Source organism: Cyprinus carpio, chromosome A21, assembly GCF_018340385.1.
Source record: "Cyprinus carpio isolate SPL01 chromosome A21, ASM1834038v1, whole genome shotgun sequence".
Lineage (NCBI taxonomy): Eukaryota > Metazoa > Chordata > Actinopteri > Cypriniformes > Cyprinidae > Cyprinus > Cyprinus carpio.
In genome coordinates this window covers 11,141,569-11,168,401 of record NC_056592.1, presented here as the reverse complement: position 1 = coordinate 11,168,401, position 26,833 = coordinate 11,141,569, and the positions used below count along the sequence as shown (strand labels likewise).

General features: G+C 33.7%; 3 protein-coding genes and 1 pseudogene across 6 annotated transcripts; 2 read left to right on the top strand and 2 right to left on the bottom strand.

The window, feature by feature from the left end:
- Positions 1 to 1,205: 1,205 nt before the first annotated feature.
- Positions 1,206 to 4,433, top strand: wdr73 (WD repeat domain 73). Its single transcript, XM_042710837.1, has 8 exons — positions 1,206 to 1,420; positions 1,566 to 1,633; positions 1,724 to 1,809; positions 1,888 to 1,976; positions 2,208 to 2,275; positions 2,499 to 2,664; positions 2,755 to 3,119; positions 3,285 to 4,433. Exons 1-8 carry the CDS (start codon positions 1,368 to 1,370, stop codon positions 3,521 to 3,523), a joined length of 1,134 nt encoding a protein of 377 aa, XP_042566771.1. The 5' UTR covers positions 1,206 to 1,367; the 3' UTR covers positions 3,524 to 4,433.
- Positions 4,289 to 15,088, bottom strand: LOC109113198 (sialidase-3-like). 4 transcript variants are annotated; one of them, XM_042710836.1, is made up of 5 exons: positions 10,214 to 10,301; positions 8,932 to 9,027; positions 7,135 to 7,224; positions 5,523 to 5,750; positions 4,289 to 5,376 (listed from the first exon to the last, which is right to left on the bottom strand). In XM_042710836.1, the coding sequence occupies exons 4-5, from the start codon at positions 5,733 to 5,735 to the stop codon at positions 4,468 to 4,470; spliced, it is 1,122 nt and encodes a 373-aa protein (XP_042566770.1). In that variant the 5' UTR covers positions 5,736 to 5,750; positions 7,135 to 7,224; positions 8,932 to 9,027; positions 10,214 to 10,301; the 3' UTR covers positions 4,289 to 4,467. The 4 variants fall into 4 exon arrangements, with proteins under 4 accessions (XP_042566770.1, XP_042566769.1, XP_018981530.1 ...); XM_042710835.1 differs by lacking the exons at positions 5,523 to 5,750; positions 7,135 to 7,224; positions 8,932 to 9,027; positions 10,214 to 10,301 and adding exons at positions 13,229 to 13,256; positions 13,367 to 13,648; positions 14,958 to 15,088 and having other exon boundaries at positions 4,289 to 5,348; XM_019125985.2 differs by lacking the exon at positions 8,932 to 9,027 and having other exon boundaries at positions 10,214 to 10,307.
- Positions 15,089 to 15,801: 713 nt separating this feature from the next.
- LOC122134755 lies at positions 15,802 to 21,787 on the bottom strand (annotated as a pseudogene).
- A 183-nt stretch (positions 21,788 to 21,970) lies between these two features.
- Positions 21,971 to 26,833, top strand: xrra1 (X-ray radiation resistance associated 1). The gene is made up of 13 exons (XM_042711446.1): positions 21,971 to 21,992; positions 22,259 to 22,413; positions 22,552 to 22,623; positions 23,972 to 24,152; positions 24,243 to 24,289; positions 24,408 to 24,533; positions 24,642 to 24,750; positions 24,860 to 24,957; positions 25,044 to 25,329; positions 25,444 to 25,566; positions 25,662 to 25,777; positions 25,863 to 25,965; positions 26,449 to 26,833. The coding sequence occupies exons 1-13, from the start codon at positions 21,971 to 21,973 to the stop codon at positions 26,604 to 26,606; spliced, it is 1,596 nt and encodes a 531-aa protein (XP_042567380.1). The 3' UTR covers positions 26,607 to 26,833.

Here is a 26,833-nt window from a genome sequence, read left to right as displayed (position 1 = left end):
AGAAAGAAAATTAATTTAGCCGTATTCATAATTTAGTGTCGTTGAAGGATTTTTGCTCCATGACTTTTAATGCTACAGCGACATCTGCTGGTTGATTCATAAATCAGATTTTTGTTAAATATAGAGGTATTAGTATTTTTTTGTGTACTTAGATGTACTGATTTTTCTGTACGATTTTTCGAAATTATTGTAGTACGTTTTAGAAGAAAATACTGTTTCGGTTTTTCTACTTCAAAATTTCACTTTTAATTCAATGTGTTACTTCCAATTTCTTTGTAATTGTTTGTGAAATTTAGCAATTCCTGCACTGAAAATACAATGCAGTTTGTACATAATATTTTAGTGACTTGTAGGATTTATCCTTATAGATCCATCATATATTAACAAGTTCTAGTGGCAGAATAAATATTGTCACTAAACATTTAGAATAAAAAGACTATCCGATTGCAATTCCCTGGAAGAATAATAAAAATCCTTCTGATATTTCTGTACTCACCTACTATTTGTTAATAATTTTCATCACCCAGCTAACAAAAATATGTTTAAGAATGTAACATTCATGTTATTTCTGAATGTTCAAAACGTCCAGTTTTTTTAAATGTTTTAAAAATGTTATCAAGCAAATTTCATTTTAGCATTTTGCAAATATTATGGGAACATTACTTTTGCACGTTCTCTGAATGTTATGTAACAAATAGTTACATTTAAATAATGTGAGATGAATGTCCAACTAAAGTGTTTCAGAAAACAAACAAAGTACAGTGAAACTATTTGCGCAACAAACCAGTGTGTCTGCCAGTTAATGCTATAAAGCCAGTTTGCATTATAAAGCAACACAATGGACTGTTTTTGTACAAGTAAAATAACTGGAAGTGAATTTCACACATTCAAGTTACAAATGGCTGCATCTGCTCTTACATTAAATCTTACCTAAAGGTTTTTTTTTTTTTTTTTTTTTTTTTTTTTTTTTTTTTTTTTTTGCACCTTATTACATTCTGAAAATGTTGGGTTGTGTCAAATATGGATTAACCCAACCGTTGGGTGAAATTTTGGAATTATTTTTTTTTTAACTCAAAAGTTGGGTTAGTCCATATATGACCCAAAGTTGGGTTAAAACGTTATTTTATTAATTTATTTTTGTTTTGGAAATAAATTAGTAAAGCATAAGATTCCAAAACGTCACGTTCGAAATATTATCCTTGTGCCGCCAGATGGCGACAACGGAACTTTGTACCTTTGAAACACATCAGGAGTACAGAAGAACATGTCCCGGAAATATTAACCGATTTTAAATATCTTCTGATGCATAAGCTTATGTAGGAGTGAGGTTTTGTATTTATTTATTAAATAAGTGAACAGTTATCAGCATGGACATATCCTCTGATGAATCTGATGACTGGTTTATTGAGTCTCTAAACACGTGAGTCCGACAGCAGTAGAGTTGCATTTGATCGCCTGTAAATAATTGTGTCTTAACACTTATTGCGTTGCCTACCTAGACAGCATTTTCTTGAGCACCAAGACGTGTTTCATTAGCCAGTAAATCTGCATCTTTTTAATTCCAGATACAAAGACCTGCATGTATTTCAACTCGAGCATCCGACAAAAGTCATAGAGTGGACGGGTGACAAAAGTAAAGCGTTTCTGAATTCCTGAAAAAGTTGAATCATTAAAGTAGAAAATCTATTAAATTCTAAAGGCTGTTTTTCATTCTGTATTCCAGGTATTTGTGTTGCAGGATACACTGGAGCAAAAAGTGAAATCTTAGAGTTACTTCTGCCTCTTAAGTTATATGCAGGAGAAAACCAGGTGAGTGAAGAAACTAGTAGCCTATGTTTTTTGAATGTGCAGTTCATTTAATTAACTGCTTATTGGTCACAATTTTAGGGTCTTTGTGCAGAAAGAGACTTTAAAGTACAGCATGGTGGCTTTTCTGAGGAACCTATTGAGAGTTTGATACATATCTCTGGAACAAGGTAATAACTAGATCTTAATATGTTCAGAAGTTAAGAAACCTTTTCTATTGTAATTTGCAACAATCTATTTTAGTCTATTTACTGGCAAAATACTGCTGAGTTTGATTTGACATGATTCCAACAACAACAAGATATTGAGAAATATTAAGTTCTCATTTTTTTTAATTTAGAGCCTTATTTATTTTGCCATCTGCATGATTATGTGATTATTTGATATATGGTTCTTTACAGGTGTGTGGTGACTAGTGGAAGCTCTAGTTCCACATTGCAGATTTGGGATATTGGAGGCGATGACAGCGGTAGGATTAATGTCTGTTTAGTTCATTACAAATAGAATTAGCAATGAGAAAGTAAACAAATCCTCTACGTGCATTTGTTGAATTATGTGTAATTATCTTCCAAATTCAAAATCATTATTTTTGTATAATTATTCAAAAATAATCTGACATATTTTTGAACTCATAGAGCATTTTGCAAATCCTTAACATTTCATGTAGCATCTTACCTGATTTTTCAATACAGATGTTATAAAAAGGACTGGAGTCATAAACCTCAAGAGCACATCAGTAAAAGGCTGTAAAATAGCACCTGGATTGACAGACGAACCAGCAGTCCTTCATGGTTCTTGTATAAGTGAAGTTCAGCTGACAGAGATAGCAACAGGACGTGTTCTGTATACAGTAGGTAATATCAAAATTTACTGATTTTTTTTTTATTTTTTATTTATTTATTAGTTAATATCATTTAATATTTTTTATTTATTTTTTTTTGTTTTATTAGAGTCCTCAGATTCAGTGAGTGGCTTACAGTTTGTGAATGCTTGTGTGTTTCTCATTTGTGCGAGCGATGGCACTCTGTTTATGGGTGACACAAGAGATCCCTCGACTTGTCATTATCCTCTGGAAGACAGTAAGAGTGGTTTGCACTGGGCATTTGGGTTGAGGAGTGACAGCTCTCAGTCAGAACCTTCCGGTTGTACTGTAGCAAGACTCTCGTCCTCTGGTCACATGCTGCTGTCTGATCTAAGAAATTTGCAGAGTCCGTTTTGTCAAACCCAACTAAATGTCCAACAAAACACATCAAAGAATGACTTTCTGAATGTTTCTTGGGCTCCTGTTCTCAACAGATGTCTTTCTGTGTCGGGTAAGTAAAGAATGCTTCCATTTTTCCTGTCTCAAATAAGGAACATAAACTTTTAGTTTTGTAACAATGTGTTAGATAGAAAATGCAGTGTTCATATTCCTTAATGTAAAGACCTCTGGTTACTCACCAATGACCTGACAATTTTTGCTTTCTCAAATTTGGAAGGGTTTGATGGAACAGTGCACATCTACAACACAATCAATTGGAGTACAGAGGGACAGAGCCCACAGCCAGTTTTTTCACACCGAGGTCATGAAATGTCAGATGAAGCAAAATATAGCGGTTCCCTGCCTGTGGTTACCACCCATTCTTGGCATCAGTCACGACCAAAAACTCTTCTCTCAGCAGCTACGGATGGATCTCTACATGTATGGGACTGGGTGGATAAAATCATTGACAGATGATTTTGATGTTCATTAGATAATTAATAGACAAAACTATTGTGTAATGATACAAGCATATCCTTTATTATTTTTTTAACAGATTTGCATAATAATTTGCAGTCAGAGTACAATGTTTGTAAGTTCATTAAGTAATAGTAAACAATTGAAAAATAACATTGTCTTTGGGTTTTGACAATGAGCGTTAGCTAAAACGATATTATTACACGGCTCTCTGGAATACTTGATTCTGATTGGTCGTTCAGGAGTGTGATATTTCAGCTCATATCAAATTATGGTGAGTTGCTGTGTTATCATCATAAAAATTAATATTGTAGCCTAACACCATTTCTACACCGGATCTGAACTACGCGATGGGACAAAAACAAAGAGAGAACATTAATATCACTGATGCTGGATGGTGACAAATCCCCTACAGTAAACTGATGCACCGGCCGGCCTGTTATATTTCTGAAATACTCCAGGACAACTTACTTCCAACAACAGCCCATTCACATGCAACTCTTTTTTTTTTTTTTTCAATTGCATTGAAAAACGTGAAATGAAACGAAACAACACGCAAGGTCTCAGGACGCACATGGTGCATACCAGTTTCCTTATTTAAAAAGAAAAAAAAAATCAGTCAGAGAATGTAATTGTGTATGTAATGTTATGAAGTTACCAATAAAATAAAATAAAGCTAAACTACTTAAAGTATGTTTACTGTTTCCTACATATTGAATACCTCAGGTGAATTGAATATGGTTTTTAAAAAGGAATATTTGAGAATTATTGGCATGCTAATATGGAAAGCATATTGCTTGGTTATGATAATTTGCTGTTTGAATTAATAAACAAATGCATTTATAACTTTGAATATTTAACATTCAGCAATTTTCATTAGTAAACAAATGAACTAGCAAAAAAAAAAAAAGACGACAGTTCTTGCAATATAAACTTGAACATTGCTATGGAGAATCTACCTGTGGAGATTCCACAGCATCGCTGATTTTGAAGAACTTGAAGGCTATCTCTTCAGTTTCTTTTTTTTGTCCACATTCCATGAGACAGGCAATGTACTCTCTATTCTCACACTCAGCCAGATCCGAGTATCCACTCGGACCATTACAGATTGTGCTCTTATAGTTCCATTGATTTGGATTGAACGGTGATTTATTCACATAGATTCCGAGATTCTTTCTCTCATTTTTATCGGTTGGATGAGAATAGAGCAGCAAAGCAGGGGAAGGAATATTCAGCACACTACCTTGGCAACCCTTATCAGTCTCTGTAAGCTTTTGAACAGGTACAGGTTTTTCAAAAGCTTCTCCACTACTGGTGCTTAGAGCTTCAACTCTGAAGCCAGATGTACTTCGAGCATTGCAGTACAGTAAACTCTGACCACTGTCATCAATGATCTCAGCCATCTGACATTCATTAGACTCACCTTCCATAAGTTTTCCTACATGCCAAGTATGTCCTTGATCATCACTGTAAAATGTGACTGCATGTGATATGGGCGCATTGGGCTCAACAAAGTAATACACACATGCTGGGATAATCAGTCTTCCGTCCTTCATTTGAATACCATGTCCTGGTCCAACAGCAAAGGTGGCCCAGTTTTTCTCCTTTTCACTGATCACATCTTTCAGTTCTATAATATCACTCCAGATTTTGCCGGTGTCCTGACTGGTTACGTAACAAAGTCGTGTCTGGTTCTTTTTTGCTTTTATTTGACTAGTTTCAGAAACCCCATCAGGAACACAAATGAAAAACAGAAAGAGGGTCTTGGATTCTCTCTCATAGACCGGACATGGATTCATGCTGCGGTGGTTTGGTAGACAAGCTGAAGTGAGCAGCTCATGACCACTATCCCACTGAAATAAAATGATGACATCATGACAGTGTTCATGCCTTCTATTAACTAATGAATGCTAGATTGGGTAAAGAATTTATGAAATAGTTAAGTTAAGAAAACTGTCAGGAATAATATTTTATGATTTTGGTTAAACATGTCTAGTACCTCAATTTTTTTCTTATCCTCCCACAATCCTCTTCTCATCACAAGCTTGTCTGCATCAATGTCACGTGGTGTTTTCCGTTTTTCAGCGAAGGCAAGGTAGGTTTTATTTTCACTGATATAGATAAGAGCTGGAATTCTGTATGTCACCTGTCGTTTCCAAAACCACCAACGTTGAGGCTGTTCCTGTTTGAATATTGTTGTTTTGTCATCCATTGTTAAATGTAAGACCTAGAAATAGAATTAACCATATCAGATATAAGACAAGTTATCAAATTATACTTTTATTATAATAAAATTATAAAGAAAAAGAAAAAACTGATTAAATTGTTTTGTACCTTTTTTTGTCTAATGGTTACATGATGTTTAAAAAAATTATTAAAAAATGTGAGGATAAAAAAACACAAGATTCACTATTCGCAAGCAGGACAAAGTACAGGCACTCATACCTCTTGTCCAAAAATGTAGATTTTTGCACTTGTTTGAATAATGTTTTTGTTGTTTTTTCTTTGAAAGACATTGCTTGAGATTCCAGTTATCAAATCAAATGAAGTGAAATTTGCCAACAAATAATTTTAGACATTTTCTTAAAATTATCTTTATGCCTTTTTGCCATTTTGTAATTACTTTCAATTTTAAGAGGTATAAAGTCAGTTCTGGTAACTCAGAATTACTATTTTCAACAACTAAATGATAAAGTGCAATTTACTATGTGTTTATATCAAACAATACATTTAAGTTGAGGTAACTAACATTTCCTGCAACTTGGAATTTCTTAGTTGTATTTACTTAAACAGAAATCTAATTTACTTGCTAAAACCAGCCACAAGCCTCCCGTTTTTCATCCTAAATATCTTAAATTGTGTTCCGAAGATGAACGAAGCTTTTACGGTTTTGGAACCGCATGGGGGTAAGTGACTAATGACAAAATTTTCATTTTGGAGTGGAATATCCCTTTAAGTACTTCAAACATCCATTATAAATTAATGAAAACAATGTTCCATTCAGCACACATACAAATACACATACATTTATGGTAGTGACAGTTCAAAGTTAAAGGTAATGTAATGTTTATAGTTTTTCTACAACTGCCATTGTTCTTTTGCTATTTTTGGTTTACACAGACAATACAGTTTTAACTTGTATTACAAACATCTGATTCAGGGTATGCTTCTTGTAAACAGTGGATGTAGAAGTTGGATGAGTTTAAGTACAGCACTGGGGTGGCTGCACAAGTTGCCAACTGTTCAAAATGCTTCTTTAGTTTTAGTTTTTTTTTTTTTTTTTGTGGTCCCAAGTCAAGCATCACACATTGAATGAACCTACTGTATAAGTGTTTTTTATGGCATTGGGGAAATTCAAATGTACCGAATGACAGTCCGAAAGCAAATGGTTGAGGTCGATTCTGGACACTGTTATTTGCAATACTGCCTTAAACCATGATGTTAAAAGACAGGGTTTAGAAGATTTTTCATTTTTCATGGTTCAGATTTTCATTTATGGTTGAACTAGGTATATAATAATCATTAATCTTTATAGAAATATCTTAATAATACACCAGCAAATACAAAGGAAACACAATTATGTGCTTCTCAAATATAACTATGAGACTTACAAAGCAGGTTAGTTGTAGAGGTATCTGGGGAAATCACAAAGCAAAACAGGTAGGCCTCAGATGGTTGTGCAGTGCTGTCAAATCTGGGTTCTAGAAGTAAAAAAATTTATAAAAAACAAATAAAGTTTAAGACATTCAAGAGTTACAGGACAAATATGTTTGTCAAAGTGTCAGTAAAGAAGTCATTGACACTGTTTATTTTTAAAATACTGAAAACAATTTAGGCAGCAACATCTTTTAGGGGATGAAGAGTGTAAAGTGTCCTCTTAGAACTGCCAAACACACACACACACACACACACACACACACACACACACACACACACACACACACACACACACACACAAACTATGGTTTCATGTATACTACATCTACAATAAATTTTCTGAAATCGTAAATAAAGTGTAACACTGTGATTACTGAGTCAAAAACTGTTCTACTGCTGGGTATAACACCTCAAGTGAACTGAAGACTGTGCTGATGAAACTGGTGAAATATGACAAATAACTCTGGTTAAAAAAGGAAGATCCACGAGTGTTGTGGCTAGATAAGAGGCACATTCAGAATAATTACTTGATATTTGCATACTTTATAAGAATTACATAAGAAAGAAAGAAAGAAAGAAAGAAAGAAAAAGAAAAAAGGTTCTCTAGGCTATACATATCCATCCGAGGCCTTAGTCATAAAACCAATTCAAAACAGCATTTCTTCTGTATTACTACAGTAAGTTTTCCAACACAGCAAAGAAATAACAATTACTGCAAGACAAAGAGCTCAAGTTTAAACCTCAGAGGTGTAATCATGTAATGACTATGATTATGATATATTTAAAAATCTATTGACAATAAAACTGCAAAAGATTATCATAAATAGTTAATCTATCAGTGGCAGCTAAAGCAGGGCTGGCCCAGGCTCTGTTGGTGCCCTAAGCAAGATTTCAGACCCCCCACCACCACAAACCCCACCATAAAAAAATTCAGAAAATGCAGATTTTTCAAAATGTTACCATAACATAACATAACATAGCATAGCATAGCATAGCATAGCATAACATAACATAACATAACATAACATAAACTGATAAGTATGAACATAACTAGGTAGTAAATAAATTGTGATAATAAATAAACAAATGGGACACAGTCACCTAAAGAATAACACAAAAATTTCATTAGAAATTAAATCAACAAAAAAGTGCAAAAGAAAGAAAAAAATATTATATTTGTATATTTTCTGATTGAATCAGTTAAAATGTCAAAGAGATCAGACATGAGCTATACTCCCAAACAGAGAAATGCAACTCACAACTATGCTTGTGACAAGTACTTTTTACAACCAAGAGAAATATGAGCAATATGGAATGCCTAAAATAGTCTATACCAGACAACAAAGGCAACAAAATAAAGGCTACACATTGTAATTTATTTGCAAGCTAGCTAGTTAATCTAATTAGCAAACCCATTTAATTTCCATTTTGTGCATATAGTGGAAAACATACTTAAATAATTTTAATTCATGGAACATAGATTATAGTCCTAGTCATGGTCTTTTTCAAAAGACAATTAGTGCACTTTTGGTGAATTAAAACCAAGCAGTAATGAAACTGTAATTAAAACAACATTACAGAAGCTTACATTTATTTTAAAGAAAATAAAGTAAAATTAAATAAGCAGTTAACTCAAGGAAAAACGTTCCACAGTGTCAGTCTTGCCAGTTAAAATGTTCGAAAAAGGCTATTTCAAAAATACTGCACAAACATCAAGGGCAAATGCACAGTGATTAACTTGTGATTCTTACTTCTGTATTGCTCTTTTTCTGCTCCTCTTCTTTGCGTTGCTTTCTGCCTTGTATCCCTGATCATTTTCTTTTTCCACACATTTTTTAGAAATTATCCTTTCAGAGCACATAAATGGCAAAACTATGCGTGAGCCATGGATAACTGTAATGTCATGGTGCATAATGTGTTTAAATTAGTCCAACATGACGTTGTCAAATCTTATGATTTTCATTAATGTCAATTTTATTTTATTCTAACATTATTTTAATCAGGTCGATGATCGATCAGTACTAAAATTTTAATTGTAATTATTATTATTTTTTTTGGCTAGGTTTAAAACAAAGAAAAGTGCACTTTTAGATAAACAAGTCAACATGCACTTGTGTCTTTTGGAGGTAGAAAAACAAAGTTCTTTAAGACCCTCGGGACTGTTTGTAATAAAGATGTAAATGTAAAAAGCACGAGGGCCAACTGTTTCTGTCAGTGGTAAGTTTTAGTTTAAAATATTTGTAATGACCTATCACAAGAAAGCTATATGCTGTGGTCAAATGTGTTTCCACTTGCTTGAGCAACTTAATGTACAAATCTAGTAGCCAAATGCATTTAATACGCAGTTTATATTAATTGAGTCGAATATGTCGAAGATTGTGTAACTGTTCTGTGATAAAAGAGGATCACAATGCTGAAAAAGCACTTTCAGGCTAACTACGTTTGGATTTGAAATCAAAATAATGGATAAATGTTGTGTTTGTGTAAAACAGCCGCGGATCAGGAGCGGACTGCAAACGCGTCTTGTGTGAAAGCACAATGAGCGCTGCTTCTGCACCGCATGCGTAACGCACATGCATGGATGAGTGATGGCGTTTTTTTAAATTCTTGATGTACTTGAAATTAGCAACCTTCCTAATTTCTTCTGTTGTTTTGTTGCACATTGACAACATATTAGTGCACTGCCTCTCACTGGTGTATTGCTTCCTTTGTGGCTACTTGATTAGGCTAGTTTAAGTAGGCTAAGCGTTACTCAAAACAGCAAGTAAATTGTTTTATTCACCTTGAAATATGCTGTAGCTTAAGTACATCAACATAGTAAAGATAGCTAACTAATGATATCTAAAGTAAATATTGGATTTTATCATTTACTATACATTGTATTTAATATATATTTAGCCTGGTTAAATAGCCTACTTTTGACTGGACAACATGACAATCTATAGGCTAACATACAGTACAAATAAAGATCTACATGTAAGTCTGTATCTCCCATTGATAATTCTCCAGTAAACTACAAGAAGTAATACTCACAGCAATTATCTTTCCTGCAGCATCAGCAGCTGAGTCTCTCAAAAAGTCCGTCACCACTAACATTACACAAGCCCTTATAGTCTAACCCACCCATGCTGTGCTTCTCTTATTTATAGTATTACATATAGCAACACAGGAAATTGTCCAAATTTGGTCATCTCAGCATTCTTTCCACCCATACATGTCTTGTCAGATTTTTCCACATGCATGGATGAGTGATGGTGTTTTAAAATCTTGATGTACTTAAAAAAATAAAAAATACTAGTAGATAAACCTTTCTGAAACATCAGTCAACATTGTTATGACAGAGCTTTAAAAATTAGATTTAAAATGTGGCATCCATGTATGAACTAATATTTTCATATCAAACAGAAGATTTATAACAGTACATTAACCTCAGAATATCCGTTTAGCATCCATAAGCTCAATAGTCAGCTGGAAAAATAAGATGCAATATCATTAAAGGTGCATCTGGCCACACTGAGGTATCCAGTGGGGTTTTATTTAAGTACAGACCAAGTTCTACTATATTTTTTGGATTGGACGGATGGGAATAGAGCAACCATGTCTTTGGAGAATTACTCTGTTTTAGAAAACTCAACACACTCCCTTGGCATCCCTTTCTGGTCTCTATCAGCTTGTTTGGGGATAAAACTGTGGCAAAATCCTCTCCAGAGTTGTAGCTTAGCACCTCCATTCTGTAGCCAAGGCGGGTTTGGGCATTGCAAAGTCATACCTTTCTCGTCAGTGATCTCAGCCATCTGATACTCACACGACTCAACATCCATTTGGTTCCCCACCTTCCATTTGATTGGAGCATTTTGCTAAATATATGTGCTATATTGCATATTGTTGTCTACATGATAAGAAGGAATGCTAAATATAAAATTTAAAACCTTCTTTATAATTACGTTACTAATGAAGAAAAACAGACTGAATGTGTGTAAGACATACTGTACAGCATTTACAGGATGCATTGAGGAGGAGCCCAAACTGCACTTAGCGGCCAAATGATGTTGCAATGGTTATGGTCTGTGATATTGGCACAGATTCTGTGTAATAAACAATTCTTTGTGACTCCATTTGGAAAAGACATAATTGGGAATTAAATGAACCTAGCTTCCAAGACTTAATCCATACAAGATGGATTAAAATGCTGATGCTGTAAAAGGAGGGGAGACATAAACACATGACAGTATGACTGAAATGTTAAAGTGTTAAAAAAATAAAATAAAATAAAACATGTTTATTCTGTGGCACTTGGAAAAAATAATTTGGTGTTTTTTGTTTCTTATAGGAGCCAGTGGCTTCTTAAGTGAAACATCATACACAGTACTATTATTTTGGGCAGGCAGAAGGGTGAAACCCCTGCATTCCAGGCAGGACTCCAAGGTTTGTTATCATCAGATACTTCCTTTGGGTGGGAAAGGTTTTTCCACTGACCTTTGGATGTGGTACAGCACATATCTCACGAGAAACTGCAATGTTTTTGAATGTTAGTGTTTCTACACATGCATTTGTTTTAAAATGCTTGTTTTTAGTACAGCAAGACTCTAATCTGACCTTTTTTGGGGGATGGGGGGGGGGGGGCAAAATCTTGAACAAATATATATATATATATATATATATATATATATATATATATAGGACATATATATATATATATAGGGGCATGTTGTTGTGTTGGCAGTGGAATTTACTGTATGCAGTATGCAGAGCAGAAGTAATCAATGTGTGATATTTATAACTTTTTAAAAATAAGGAGCACCATGTTCATGTTATTTGAAAGTTTATTTAAATATCTCTGCCACAAAAGCATCAAAAGCGGTTACATTTAGCGTTAATCAGAGATAAAAATCCACATATTCATCAAACTGTCTATTATATAAATTTAATGTGTAATCGTTAGATCTGTTCAAGAATGATAATACATACCTTCTAAATTGCCGATAATGACTATTATTCTAATTATCTGTATATACAATACATTTGTTTGGTTCCATATAAATCCCAGTTTCCAAATCAGTATTTATAGAAGCAGTTTTCAGCTACAAAAAATGAGAAAATATGGATTTGTCTTGATTAGGTGTATTCATTTGCAGGTACTAACACTACAATAAAATGAACACTTTTACAGCTTTTTCACAGGGAGTTCGAACAGCAAAAAGGCTATTTCTTCATTCTCATGTTCCTTTCCACACTCTATGAGACAAGCAAAGCGTCCAGGCTCATGCTCTACCAGATCTGCGTACGCACTGGGACCATGATGCAATATCATTAAAGGTGCATCTGGCCACCCTGAGGAATCCAGTGGGGTTTTATTCAAGTAGAGACCAAGATCTACTCTATTTTTTGGATTAGACGGATGGGAATAGAGCAGCCATGTCTTTGGAGAATTACTCTGTTCTAGAAAACTCAACACACTCCCTTGGCAGCCCTTTCCGGTCTCTATCAACTTGTTTGGGGACAAAACTGTGGCAAAATCCTCTCCAGAGTTGTAGCTTAGCGCTTCCGTTCTGTAGCCAAGGCGGGTTCGGGCATTGCAGTACAGAGTACTCACACTTTTCTCGTCAATGATCTCAGCCATCTGACACTCACACGACTCAACATCCATTTGGTTCCCCACCTTCCATGTGATTCCTTGATCATCACTGAAGAATGCTAAGGCATAAGGCGTGAAACAGCAAAATGATAAGCAGCAACATGATGTGCAATCAGGTTTGCCTGTGTACCGATAAGCATATGCTGGGATAATCAGTCTTCCGCTCTTCATTTGTAAACCATGTCCTGGTCCAACAGCAAATGGGGCCCATTCTTTCATCTGCTCACCGATCACATCTGCTGTTAAGTCTATAGTATGGCTCCAGGTTTTCCCAGCATCCTTACTGGTTACATAACAAAGTCGTCCCTGGCTCTTGTTTGTACGTATTTGTTCATATTCAGAGACCCGAGTAGGAACACAAACAAAAAACAGAAAGAGAGTCTTGGATTCTCTTTCATAGACCGGACAAGCTGAAGAGAGCACCTGATGACCACTGTCCCACTGAAATATAAAAGCATCACGACTGTGTTCATGCCAGGCTGTGTAAAGCATCTCTGAAATAGTTAAGTTGTTAAAAAAACTGTCATGAATAATATTTAATTATTTTGTACCTCAACTTCTTGATTCTTGGCATCCTTCCATGTTCCTCTTCTCAGCACAAGCACTTCTGCATTTGTGTCACTTAATGTTTTTCTCTTTTCAGCAAAGGCAAGGAAGGTTTGGTCAACACTGAGATAGACAAGAGCTGGAATTCTGTATGACACCTGTTTTTTACAGCAGCAACACCAGGTTTGGGGCTGTTCCTGTTTGAATATTGTTGTTTTGTTTATTTCTTTAAGACATCCTGTTTTGCTTCTTGAAGGTGTCTTGTTACCCATCGTTAAAATTTAGCCCTGGAAATAGAATAAACAGTATCAGTAACAAGACAATAGACAAGTCATAGTATGCAATGTAATCATTTCTTTTCTTTTTTAAATGTGCACTGTCATCACAATTTCTTTTTTTTTTTTTTTTTATATATATTTTTTTATTATGTATAGGGTAATGAATGTAGATTAATGTAAATGTAAAAAGAAAGAGTTTACAAATTAATTAAACAATAATAAAAATGGCACGTTAGAATTTTGAACAGCCTCCGAAGTCAGCTGATAGATTTTTATTTTATTTTATTATTTTATTTTTTTTATTTTAAATCAGTCATTTTTAAATTACACTAAAATCACAAGAACACTGAACTGCTTTATTATTTTTTATCCAATTAAAATTCAGTAATTTTTTTGTTTAGCATACCTCTGTGGGGAATCTTCATGGTTTCTGTTCTTAATAATAATATAAAAACATAATAAATGTTGTAAAATAATAATAGAATACAATTATTTTTCTACCTCAAAATTGAGACTGTTACTTACAACCCCTCCCAATTTTACTGACCAGTAAAAACATCAAAATGGCAAATTTACAATCCAGCAGACCAAGTAATGTATAAAGAATTTCAGTTTTTTTTTTTTTTTTTTTTTTGCTGTGAATCTTGTGGAGACACTCTCTTTTTTGTTTTTGTGTGCAAAATATATTGTTTTTAAAATTTTTATAAAAATTTTGAAAAAGTACAACACTGCTGAATTAAAAGAGTCAAGGGGGACACACCCTAGATGAGAAGCAGCATGCCTGCACAGGTAGGACAAAGTACAGGAATCACTTGGTCTCACATTGAAAACAAAACAATGAATATTATCACTGTACAGACAGAAGTTACATAAGATTTTTTTTGCACTTCAACCTGCAACCTATGGACACCACTTTAGTCATTCTTGCTGTATGAAAATAAAAACTGGTGCATTAGTGTTAATGATTTGGGACAAATACATTGTAATTTATTGAAAAAAAAGTTAAAAATTAGTTGCACTCATGACACGGCAGAATTTTGTGCAGCCTCAGAAGTCATGGCTGGCTGACCCCCATCATTCAGAGGTTGTGCTGTACATAAGCATCCCTAAAAGCATCTAATCTTTTTTTCTTTTCAATTCTGACAGACTGGATTATATATTTATTTTACTTTATTTTACTTACATTATCATATTTTATCTTTAGTCATTTTTAAGAAGCCACTGACATCAACATACAGTATACAACTCATTTATTCTTAAAATTCAATAAATTGCATTAATTTTTTCAACAATTCTCTCTATATGCAGCAATACTCACAGAAAAGATTTTTCTTGCAGCAGGATTGTCACCACCTCTCAAACCTCTCATCAGGTGTAACCACAACAATTTGAGCATCCCTTATTTATAATAACCTGTCGACACAGGAAAGTTCTGAAACTAGATTAAACATTTACTAAGGTAAAGAGCAGGATGATAAGAAAGAGTTGACAAGCGGTCATATATTGATTATTATTATTATGTTTTTTAAGAGAGCCTGCAGAGTGAAAAACATTCTTTAGCCTATCTCTTTCTGTTTCATTTACTGTTGTCCATTCAAGTAAGCAAAAAGTAGCATAAATTGTATATATATATATAAATACATACGCACACATGCACACATATATAATGTTAAATATAATCATAAAATATTTAAATATTTACATAGGCCTATTTGTATAGTATAAAAACATTTGTGCACTTTTTAAAGTTACATTTTGTTTTCAAATACATGTAGTATAAAAACATTTGTGCACTTTTTAAAGTTACATTTTGTTTTCAAATACATATTTAATTGAGTTTCATTTAATTAATAGCCTTTTGCACTTTGTGCATCCCGAATTTTTTACCAGTGTTATAAAGCATTTTATTTTTCAAATAAATTAAATTTCAAAATTGAGCTTTCATTTTACTGAATTAATAGCCTACAAAATTTTTTTTTTTTTTTTTTTTCTGTACAATTCTGTGTTGCCACACCTAAAAACATTTGTGCACTTTTTAAAGTTACATTTTTTTTTGGGATGTGTTTTTTATTGAGTTTTGTTTTATTTGTCTTTTTTTATTTTTATTTTTTTATTGTGTTCATATAACTGTTATGTATTACATTCCAATCATTTATCTGGCACGCCATATGGCTATTGTCTGGCAAAAGTCTATTGATTTTCCAAGTTACCGCTGATATAGATAGAGACAGATCCATCATGTTTACTGGTCTGGGTGGGGTAAGCATTGACAGATGCTATCACTAATATTTTACCACTAAGTACAAAAGGAGTTGAGGACTGTGTAATGAGCTTGTGATGGTGACATTGGAGTATCTGGAATAATTAGAGAATGATTTTTAAATGGTTTATGAACCGTGTTATGTGCATGAACTATAAACACCGGATTAAATTTATCTCCCATGTCAAAAATGAATTATGGTCTCCACCCCTAATGTTGCACAACCCTGCACAATTTTTTTTTTTAAAAACACACACCTTATCTTTACTGTGCACTCAAATAATTCTGTAGAGAAGTGAAAAGGTGTGATGCAGCAGAATGAGCAGAAGCAACAGAATGTGCAACACAATACTGATTCCCTACAGTTTTTTTGTTTTTTTTAAGTGCTTAATGATTTCAAGAGGTAAAGTAACATTAGTGAAATTTATTTGAATTTTAACTTTGGTTCAAAATTAATTTGAACCAAAAAACCCACACTGTATCCGTTGTGTCAACTGGAACCCTTATGGATCCTCAACTATGACACATACCAACCAGAGACATGCAATGATTGCATTCACTTTTTATTTCATGTTTGCATGTTCTTATAATCTTGATGAAACAGATTTGGCAAGCTGTCATGAAAGAGGGTTTGACCTGTAACTCAAGCACTAAAGGATTACTTAAAACAAGCTTGTAACAAAAGAAAAGAAATAAAGCACATGATGAGGTGACAAAGGGTTGGAGGAAGAACTGTCCATTAAATGTCCATTATTCTTAGCAGTAATTGAATTATTTGCAAACTAAAAGAAAATGTTGACTTTTGCAATCTGATTTAGCACCCTTGGCCTAAATGATGTCACTGAGTTTAAAAACCTCACTTATCTCTCCACATTCCATGAGACAGGCAAAGTGTTTTCCATCTCCACAGTGAGCCAGATCTGAGTATCCACTTGGACCATCGTAGATGATCAATTTACGGTCCTCCCATCCTGAGGCATACCACGGCGATTTATTCAAGTAGACTCCAAGGCATGCTCTCTTTCTTGGATTGGTTGGATGGCAATAAAGTAGCCATGTTTTTTCAGTTGCTTGATCGGCAAAATTCAACACACTTCCTTGGCAGCCATGTCCAATCTCTGTCAGCTTATGTGCAGATGAAGGCTTGTCAAAAGCATCTCCATTACTATCACTTAGAGCCTCGACTCTGTGGCCGGATATACTTCAAGCATTGCAGTAAAGTTTACTGTTACCTTTGTCGTCAATGATCTCAGCCATCTGACACTCGTTAGACTCACCATCCACACATTTTCCTAAATGCCAAGTACTTCCTTTACGTGATGTGGGTTTAAAGTTGAGTGAGTTGCAAGGATACACATATGTTGGGACAATCCAGGTTTTGCCAGTGTCCTGACTGGTTATGTAACAAAGTCATGCCTGATTCCCATTCTTATGTATTTGTTTGTGTTCAGAAATCCCATCAAGAACACAAATGAAGAACAGAAAGAGGGTCTTGGATTCTCTCTCATAGACTGGACATGGATTCATGCTGCGGTGGTTTGGTAGACAAGCTGAAGTGAGCAACTCATGACTACTATCCCACTGAAAAAACAAAAAAAAAACAAAAAAAAAAACAGAACAAAGAAAAATAGGCTTAATATTAAAATTGAAAATTTGCTGAAATGTGCTCACCCTCAGGCCATCCAAGATGTAGATGAGTTTGTTTCATCATCAGAAAAGCATAACATCATGTCTTGTGTAGTGAAAAGTAAAAGTCCTCTATCCATAATATTTCTTTTCATCATATTGCCTTCTCCAGTGAAAGAGTTTACAAGACAGTGTTTACAAGTGAAAACAGTCCAAATCAATTCTAAACAAATATGTCTATGGATTCTGAGAGTTTAACAGGGGATGGATTTGTTTCTTACAAACACACAGCTTTTCTCTTTACAAGATGTGTGGATTACTTATGGGTATATTATTGTGATGTTTTTATCAGCTGTTTGGACTCTCAGTCTGACGGCACCCCTTCACTGCAGAGGATCCTTTGATGAGCAAGTGATGTAATGCTAAATGATTCCAAATCTGTTTTGATGAAGAAACAAACTCATCTACATTTCACATGGCCTTAAACAGGCGAGTAAATTTTCAGCAAATTTTTATTTTTGGGTGAACTAATTCCTTTAATACTTAAACTTCCAGAGAACTGTCAATAAATGTTAATGTTGCAAGATTCACCTCAACTCCCACCATCCTTTCATATTCCTTTTCTCATCACAAGGACATCAGTGTCATCTGCGGTTTTCCACTTTTCAGCAAAGGCAAGAAATGTTTGATTGTCACTGATATAGATGAGAGCTGGAATTCTGTATGTCACCTGCATTCTTTCAGATTCTAATGTTGTTACTGGAAAGGGTCTTGATTTGCTTCCCCTATGTGTTTTGTCCATTGTTAAATTAAAATCCAAAAAATATGTTGAGCAGATTTACATCAGAAAACAACAACAGGCACAATAAAACAAGATTAAGCATATAAATTAAGTGGTGAAGTCTTATAGAGGGCTTGGTTACAAGTTACTTGGAGTACTTGAACTATTTTTTTATTTATTTTTTTACCCTGTCCTTCTTTCTTTTGGCTATTCTCTCCGTATCCACTATAGGGAGACTGAATTGTGCAATGCGTGCGTTTGTTGGGAGGTGGGGAGTGTGTATTTCCCTTACTTTGATCAAATTACAAGCTCAGTTATAATGCAAACCATAGCACACGCACAACAGATAATAAAAGTAAATGATAACAACACGAAAGCGAATCTGCCGCCCTGTTAACATTTAGCAAAACTTGAGCTGTTCGCGTTGTTTTAAAGAGACTAACTGGAGCTGCCTCTTAAAGCGTTACATTAAATTGTGCATTACTTTTTTTTAGCAGCTTGAACTAAATAACCACGTGCAACGCAAGTTAATATGACACCGAGAAAATCAAGGACATGCTCACAAAAGTGTTCTTTTCTGCTACAAAAGTGAACGTGCGCTGCAGACTACTTGACCACAGACCTTTAAAATGAAGAACTCGACTCACGTGCATGGCTTATTGTTTTGCTGCGACAGCGAGAGTACCTAACAGGTTAAAAACAGCACCTGTCTTTGTCTAGCTAATGAGTCGTTCCACGAAATAGCTGCTTTTCTATTTTTAAAGGTAAATGTATAAGGTATGAAAAACCTATCCGTGCGCTCAATGTGTTTATTAAAATGCTATTTCTACAAATATATATTAAGTTAGTTTACATTTCAAAGTCATGGTCACAAGGCTGACAGTTTAAGATCGCCCCCTACCGACAAAATAAAGTGATAAAAAAGGATAATTCCTTTAAGAATTCACATCCTGAAATTATGCTGAATCATGCACAAACTGGGAATATAAAATGATGATTTTTTTATGAATTATGATCATGATGTTATTATGTTTAATGTATTATGTGGGAATACATTTACAATATTAATATATATATATATATATATATATATATATATATATATATATATATATATATATATATACCTGTTAGGTACTCTCAGTACACTTCATTAATTCTGTCTATTATGACCTTTTCATCAAAAGGCACACTTATGGAGAATAATATATCAATAGCAGTATCTGGATGCCGATTATACTCATGTAACACAATCAGTCAATTTTGATTAAAAGCATGACCAAATTAAACTTAATCATACCAGAAGTTTTGTTAATTTTGATTTGTAGCATTGTAATGTTGTGCTTTATTGTACTATTTTTTTTGATTTTTATTTTTTGTATTGGTTAAATGTTGAGCTAAACTAACTTTTGCACCACAATGTTATATCGATAAATTACATTTAAATATATATATTATATATATATATATATATATTATATATATGATACAGTACAGACCAAAAGTTTGGAAACATTACTATTTTTAATGTTTTTTGAAAGAAGTTTCTTCTGCTCATCAAGCCTGCATTTATTTGATCAAAAATACACAGATCTAATATTGTGATATATTATTAAAAATTTAAAATAATTGTTTTTAAATTTATTATACTTTAAATTATCATTTATTTCTGTGATGCAAAGCTGAATTTTTAGTATCATTATCACATGATCCTTTAGAAATCATTCTAATATGATGATTCATTATTAAAGTTGGAAACAGTTCTGCTGCTTAATACATTTTTTCAAAACATGTGATACTTTTTTAGGATACTTTGATGAATAAAAAGTAAAAAAAAAAAAAGAAGCTATGTTTTTAAAATATAAATATTTTGTAATAACAATATACACTACTGGTCAGTAATTTGGGGTCAGTAATTTTTCTTTTTTCTTTTTTTTAAATAAAATAAATACTTTTATTCAGCAAGGATGTGTTAAATTGATAAAAAGTGATAGTAAAGAAAAATATATTATTAGAATATATATTATTAGTATTTTTTTTTATTTTGAATAAATGCAGTTCTTTTTAACCTTTTATTCATCAAATATATTCGACAGCAGAACTGTTTCCAACACTCATAATAAATCAGAATATTAGAATGATTTCTAAATGATCATGTGATAGACTGGATGTTACATGTGACACTGAAGGCTGGAGTAATGATGCTGAAAATTCAGCTTTGCATCACAGGAATAAATTATTTTTTTTTAAGTATATTCAAATAGAAAAAACTATTATTTTAAGTTGTAATAATATTTCACAATATTACTTGTTTTTTTTTTTCTGTATTTTTGATCAAATAAATGCAGGCTTGATGAGCAGAAGAGAAACTTCTTTCAAAAAAACATTAAAAATAATAATGTTTCCAAACTTTTGGTCTGTACTGTATATATATATATATATATATATATATATATATATAGATATATATATATATATATAATATATATATATATATATATATATATATATATATTTATTAACATTTTTACAGTGAATCAAAAAAAAAATGTCTACACAGTCAAACGTAAAAAGCAAGCAGTCTAGACATACAAATGAGCAGTGACATACAGTCCTACTATTAAGATCAAGAGGCATATAATATATAGTATTTTCTTACTATAAATAAACAAATACAAGGTAAAGCATACCTTACATGTATCAAGCCAGTACCAGTACAGTCATACTTTAATTATCACAATAACTACTTAATTTATTAAGTCATAACAGTTTCATGGTTTCAAGAGATGCTGTAACTTCACCTCAAATAAATTTATCTGAACTCAAAATACAGCTTTCTCTTTTTTTAATCTGGCAGAAAGATGCAAATCTTTCTAATCTAAAAGATTTAGATTAACTTGTTTCTTAATTGCTACAGATTTGGATAAATTTAGATTTACATCAGTCATTCACCAATGGATCCTCTGCAGTGAATTGGTGCTGTCAGAATAAGTGTCCAAATAGCTGATAAAAACATTATAATATTAATTTAGAATCAGATTTGTGCACATTTCTCTCCTGATTCAGTCAAGAGGACTGAATCGATGGTTTAAAGTTAAAAAACATCTTAATGAGGGATTTGTTTATTACAAACAGCTTTTCGGTTCACAATATGTTAATTGATACTGGTGTCATGTGGATTACTTTTTAATTATTGTTGTGTTTTTATCAGCTGTTTGAACTCTCATTCTGACGGCACCCATTCACTGCAGAGGATCCATTGGTGAGCAAAGTGATCCGCTTCATCTGATGGCTCGGGCACAGGGAAGCTCAACACACTACCCTGGCAGCCATGACGGGGCTCCACGAGTTTCTTAGCAACATGAGGGTTGTCAAAAGCTGCCCCGCTGCTCTCACTTAAAGCCTCCACTCTGTGGCCACGTGTACTACGGGCGTTGCAGTACAAATGACTCTGATCAGCATGGTCTATGATCTCAGCCATCTCACATTCGCAAGATTCCATTGGGATTTTTTCTCCCATCTGCCAGGTGACACCACAGTCATCACTATAGAATGATAAAGCATGAGGCCTGACTTTGTGTAGAAAATTAAAGGGAAAACACCTACAATGTATGTAATAAACATAAGCTGGAATGATTAGTCTTCCACTTTTCATCTGAATACCATGTCCTGGTCCAACTGCAAAAGTAGCCCAGTTGCGAATCTCATCTCCAATAACTGGATTTGTTAAATCTGTTAACTAGCTCCAGTTTTGGCCATAGTCTGTACTAGTGACGTAACACAGTCGTGCTTGGTTTCACGATACTAGTTTTTTCAGTATTCTAGCAAGTTGAAAAGAACAGCATTAATTTGAAATAGATTGTTGTGGAAAGCATGCCTTAGAATGCTGAACATTTAAGAGAAATAAAGTTGGAATTATTAAACAGTCCTCCATGATATATTTTTTTTAAAGGGGCTGGACACTGGCTTGTAGCAAACAGAAATACTTTGGAAGAGAGGACATCAAAGAGGAAAAACATTTCAGGATCACATTTTGAATTGCATTCTGGGAAACATGAAAAGAGACAACCAGAGAGTGCTAGCAACTGTTTAGATGCACAGCTTTTTGTAAGAATGCATTCACATTAGTATTACATTTATCTGCTATTAATTCATTCAGTAGTTTAAAATGTGACATCAATGTTCAATTTCTCTTTCAATATCCTCCAAATGAACACACATGCAAACACTTCCACAATACTTCAGCTTACACTGTGTTGTGTGGATAAGCCCTCTGACCTCTGTTCTGTTAACATCAGTGGCCAGCGTTTGCAAACGGTAAGCTCTGTATCAAAAACACTGTTTAAAGTTACTTTGTTAGATTAAGGTTGAGAACCACTGGTTTAAGTCACATCTGCCATTACATCACAGAAGGATTTTTTTTTTTTTAAACAGGTCAGACTTGAGGGTTTGGAACAATTTGATAATGCTGCATACATAAATGCTTCTGATAATTATTTAACTTTAATGAAAGATTTTGTATGTTTTAAATTTTGTACATTCAATATATATTTTATATTTAATATATTTTGACAGTTCTAGTGTGACAGAAATGGTTTACATACAAAATATATATTTTGTTTCTAGAACCCTTTGCCAGGTTTCCTGCATTGAGGGAATTGGAACTGTCACTGAACAGTCACTAAGTCCACATTTAGACAAAATGTAGAATCCAAAGTCAGGCTGCAGAGTTTTCACTATAGTTGGACCTTGAACTGTCTCTATCATACTTTAACATATTTTTTTTTCTTTTTTGAATTTAGTCAAAGACAAAATGTAGAATGTAGTTATATAAAGTTTTCTTTTTCAACAGCACAGAACGGGGTGTCTTGCTGTTTCAAACTCTGGAGGTATTGATGCTTGATAACTTAAAGAGGTTAGTAAGCTTTTTATAAATGAGATTTGTTTGGTTTTTGAGGTATGTTTGATTTTTTTTGAGTAATATTTATTTATGGTGTTTTTTTGTTCATTGTCCTGACTAGTTCTGCATTGCATGTGACAGGTGCTTAAAGTAGAACCTTTTTCATAAACACCAGATGTATTTATTTATTTATTTGTTTGTGCAGGAAAATTTTTACTACAACAACATTAATCTTTTTATGAATGTAATAATAATTTGCCAAAATAGCAATGTTATTTAGCATAAAATCAATTTTGGGGTGGAACCATAGCACAACATTTGATACTTTTTATTCCAATAGAGGTGCTGCGTATTTCACTGTACCGATCATCTTTAAAATGTAAGGATAAAAAAAGATGTTTCAATAATCCTAATTGTATGCACAAAATGTGCAGTCATTACAGTGATGAAAAACATTAAGTAGTCTATCAAGTCTCTGTTTATTTCATTCTTCTTGGTATAGACTGCCCTCTTGAGGCACAGCCACAAAATGTTCTTTTAGAATTAAAAAACAAAACAAAAGATGCTGTAGCCCAATTACTGGTGTTGTAAGCATTAATGTGTAGTGATTAGATGGCCCTGTTTTGTTTTTAAAGATTTGAAGTTATAAATAAACTAAAAAGTTAGAAAAATGCAAAAGGGCAATATAAGCTCAAATTTGACTTTTATTTATTATTTTTTTTTTTTTTTTAAGATACTGTGTGATTCTTTCATTCTCTGTTAAATTGTATTTTTCTAATTTTAATCTATTGTGCATTTAGGCTTCGTCATCTAAACTTACAAGGAAATTACATCTCAGGAGTCCCATTCTTAGAAAAGGTGGAGACATTACAAGATGCCCAGACAGGCATTATGCCACAGAGCATCGGACAGAATGTGAACACAGTGAATGACGAGAGGATAAAGTGTTAGTATATTTAATAATAAAAAAAGACAAATTTTAAGTTGGAAAACAAGTTGTTTACATGTTAATTTATTTACTTTCTCTGCCAGATAGTCTCTGAAATCACGATGAGCCAGCAAAAACCAGAAAAAACTGTGAAAGTAGGATCGCTCTCTTATTTTTTTCATTTCCTGTTTACATACGTCATATCAATTTACTGTTTTCAATTTATCAGAGATCTTTATCAGCATTTTACAGTCTAACTTGCATCTCAAATAGGAGGACAAAGCATGTCTCGAAATGCATTCTGGTCCCTTACAATACTATCATCAGAGAAAGGAGGATGGATGCGCTCAGGGTCTACCTTTTCCAGAACTTTGTCATCTGAATTTGGCCAACAATGAGGTCTGTGTATTGCCTGCTGGCGGTTAAAATGCATTTGATTTGCTACAAACATAGACAGCCGAATGAAGTCATTGACAGCAGAGCTATTTGCCACTTCTTTTCCTCTAGATAGCCGAGGAAGAGGCATTGTTGCCCGTGGCATTGTTTCCAAAGCTCAGTGAGCTTGTTATTCACTCAAACCCCTTGACAACACAGAGGAGTGGTAAGCTCACACTTCCTCAGGCAGGCTCATTGTTAGTGCATTAAATCAACTGAGTGGTAAGCTCACACATCCTCAGGCAGGCTTTTTTTGTTTTTGTTTTTAATTAAATTTGTTTGTTTTTTTTTTTCATTTTTTGTTATAGGCAAGCTGGGTATTAAGATAACACGCAAGAAAACAACTGATCTGATTAAGCGACATGAATATTTACTAAATGAAAGGTGTGTGTAATAAACATGTTTGAGTTTGGATTTTGATATTTTTATTTTAAATCCTTTCAGAAGCAGTTTACCTTCTACTTTAACTTTCAGGTGAAAACCACACTTTCAAAATTTCCTTCGATCACGGCAAATCAACATTCTACAGAAACGCTCTTCTCCAAGAAATGTACTGGACCAGATAATCCTCTACCCTTAGAGTATGGGTTAACTCATGTATTTGGATTCTCGTCTCAAACAAGCATTGACGATGAGGAAGACATTGACATAGGCCAGGAGCATTTTGACTTGACAAGTGCAGACATATTCTTTGAGACGAATCAAAATGCAGAGCCGTTCTTTGTGACAGAGGTAATTTTATTGCACCTAGAAACTAGAAGTCTACATACAGTATCAAGACTTGTATGATATGTATGTTTGAACACTTTTTTTTTTGTTTTTTTTTTTTTTTTTTTTTTTGGTTGTTGTTGTTTATTTGATTATTAATACCAAGAAGATCCAGATGTTTCAAAGGAAACCGAACTGGAAAAAGGCTGCAAAGCATGTCCAGAAAAACTGATTGGTTATGAAATCCTACTTGATGACACACCTGAGCTAGAAATGCCTGAGTTTTCTGGTAGGAACTTTCCTAAACTCTGTTGTTGACCTCTTGCTTTGTTTGATTCAGTGTTGTTTGTTTGTTCATGTTGTCATTGATTTCTCTCATCACAGGAATTCAACAAGCCGTTAGTGTTTTGGAGCACATGCTCAAGAACCTGCTTGTGTATAGAGATTCTAAAGCAAATCTGGACCTTCCACAGAAGCCGTACACCGAAAGAGAGAAAAAGGTCATTCATCAGTTATATACAGTGCATTCAGCAAGAAAACCCAACATCTGCTATTAATAACATGACAGAAACATTCTTTTCACAGATTAAAAATTTGCCTCCTTTGGGACCAAAGAAGTCGAAGGGAAAAAAAGTTGAGGAACTTCTCTACCAAATAAAGGAGGCAAAAACAATCAAAGTTCCCTTAGGTAACAGATACCTTGTCATTTTATAGCAGGCTTTGAAATATTCTTAGTCACGTATTTTTTTAAATGACAAAACCGAGATGGAATCCAGTGTAATTAAACAAGTCAAGCCGAGTGATGTAGCAGGAAATATTTTCCAATTGATCAGCAAATAAATTTCATCAACTAGCACAAACTTGCATGTTTTACAGGTCAGCTAACAAGCACACTGCAGAGATGTTAGAATGATTGTTCAGCACTGTTTACTTTGAAATGCTCTATTTGGCTTTGCAGCTGTTCCTCTATTATTTCAACACTTAACAGATTGCTAATGTGTTGGATTGTGCTGCATGTATGAGCTTCAATGGACTGATTGTACTGTAGATATGCCATCTAGGGAAACCTCCAAACTACTATCCAAACTAATATGAATAGATATTTCTGATATTAAACACATCATTACTCATAGAATGGTATTAAATGCAACTTTATATATTCTCTATCCAGACAGTGTACTGGAAGGAGGGAATGGTATTTGTAAGAGAGAATACGAGGAAGCACTGATGCTACTGAAGGACATGAAAAGGAAGTACAGGACGGCTTATCTGAAAAGAGTGGAACAGGCAGCACAGATTGAGAATGAGATGATGTGTAATCTAAACTAGCTGGTGCTTTACTTTCTGCTTTTTCATGAATGAGTTAGTTTTAGTTTGCGATAAAACTATTAAGATATTGGAAAGAAGGTGACAAATTGTGTGATCTTTGTGTTGATTACAAATAAACAGTATATGTCATTGCTGTCAGATATATTGAGTTTGCAATAAATTTATTCTCCTCATGTGCTGAGAGTTTATATATCTAGATGGGCATGTGTTTTACCTCACATTCGTCT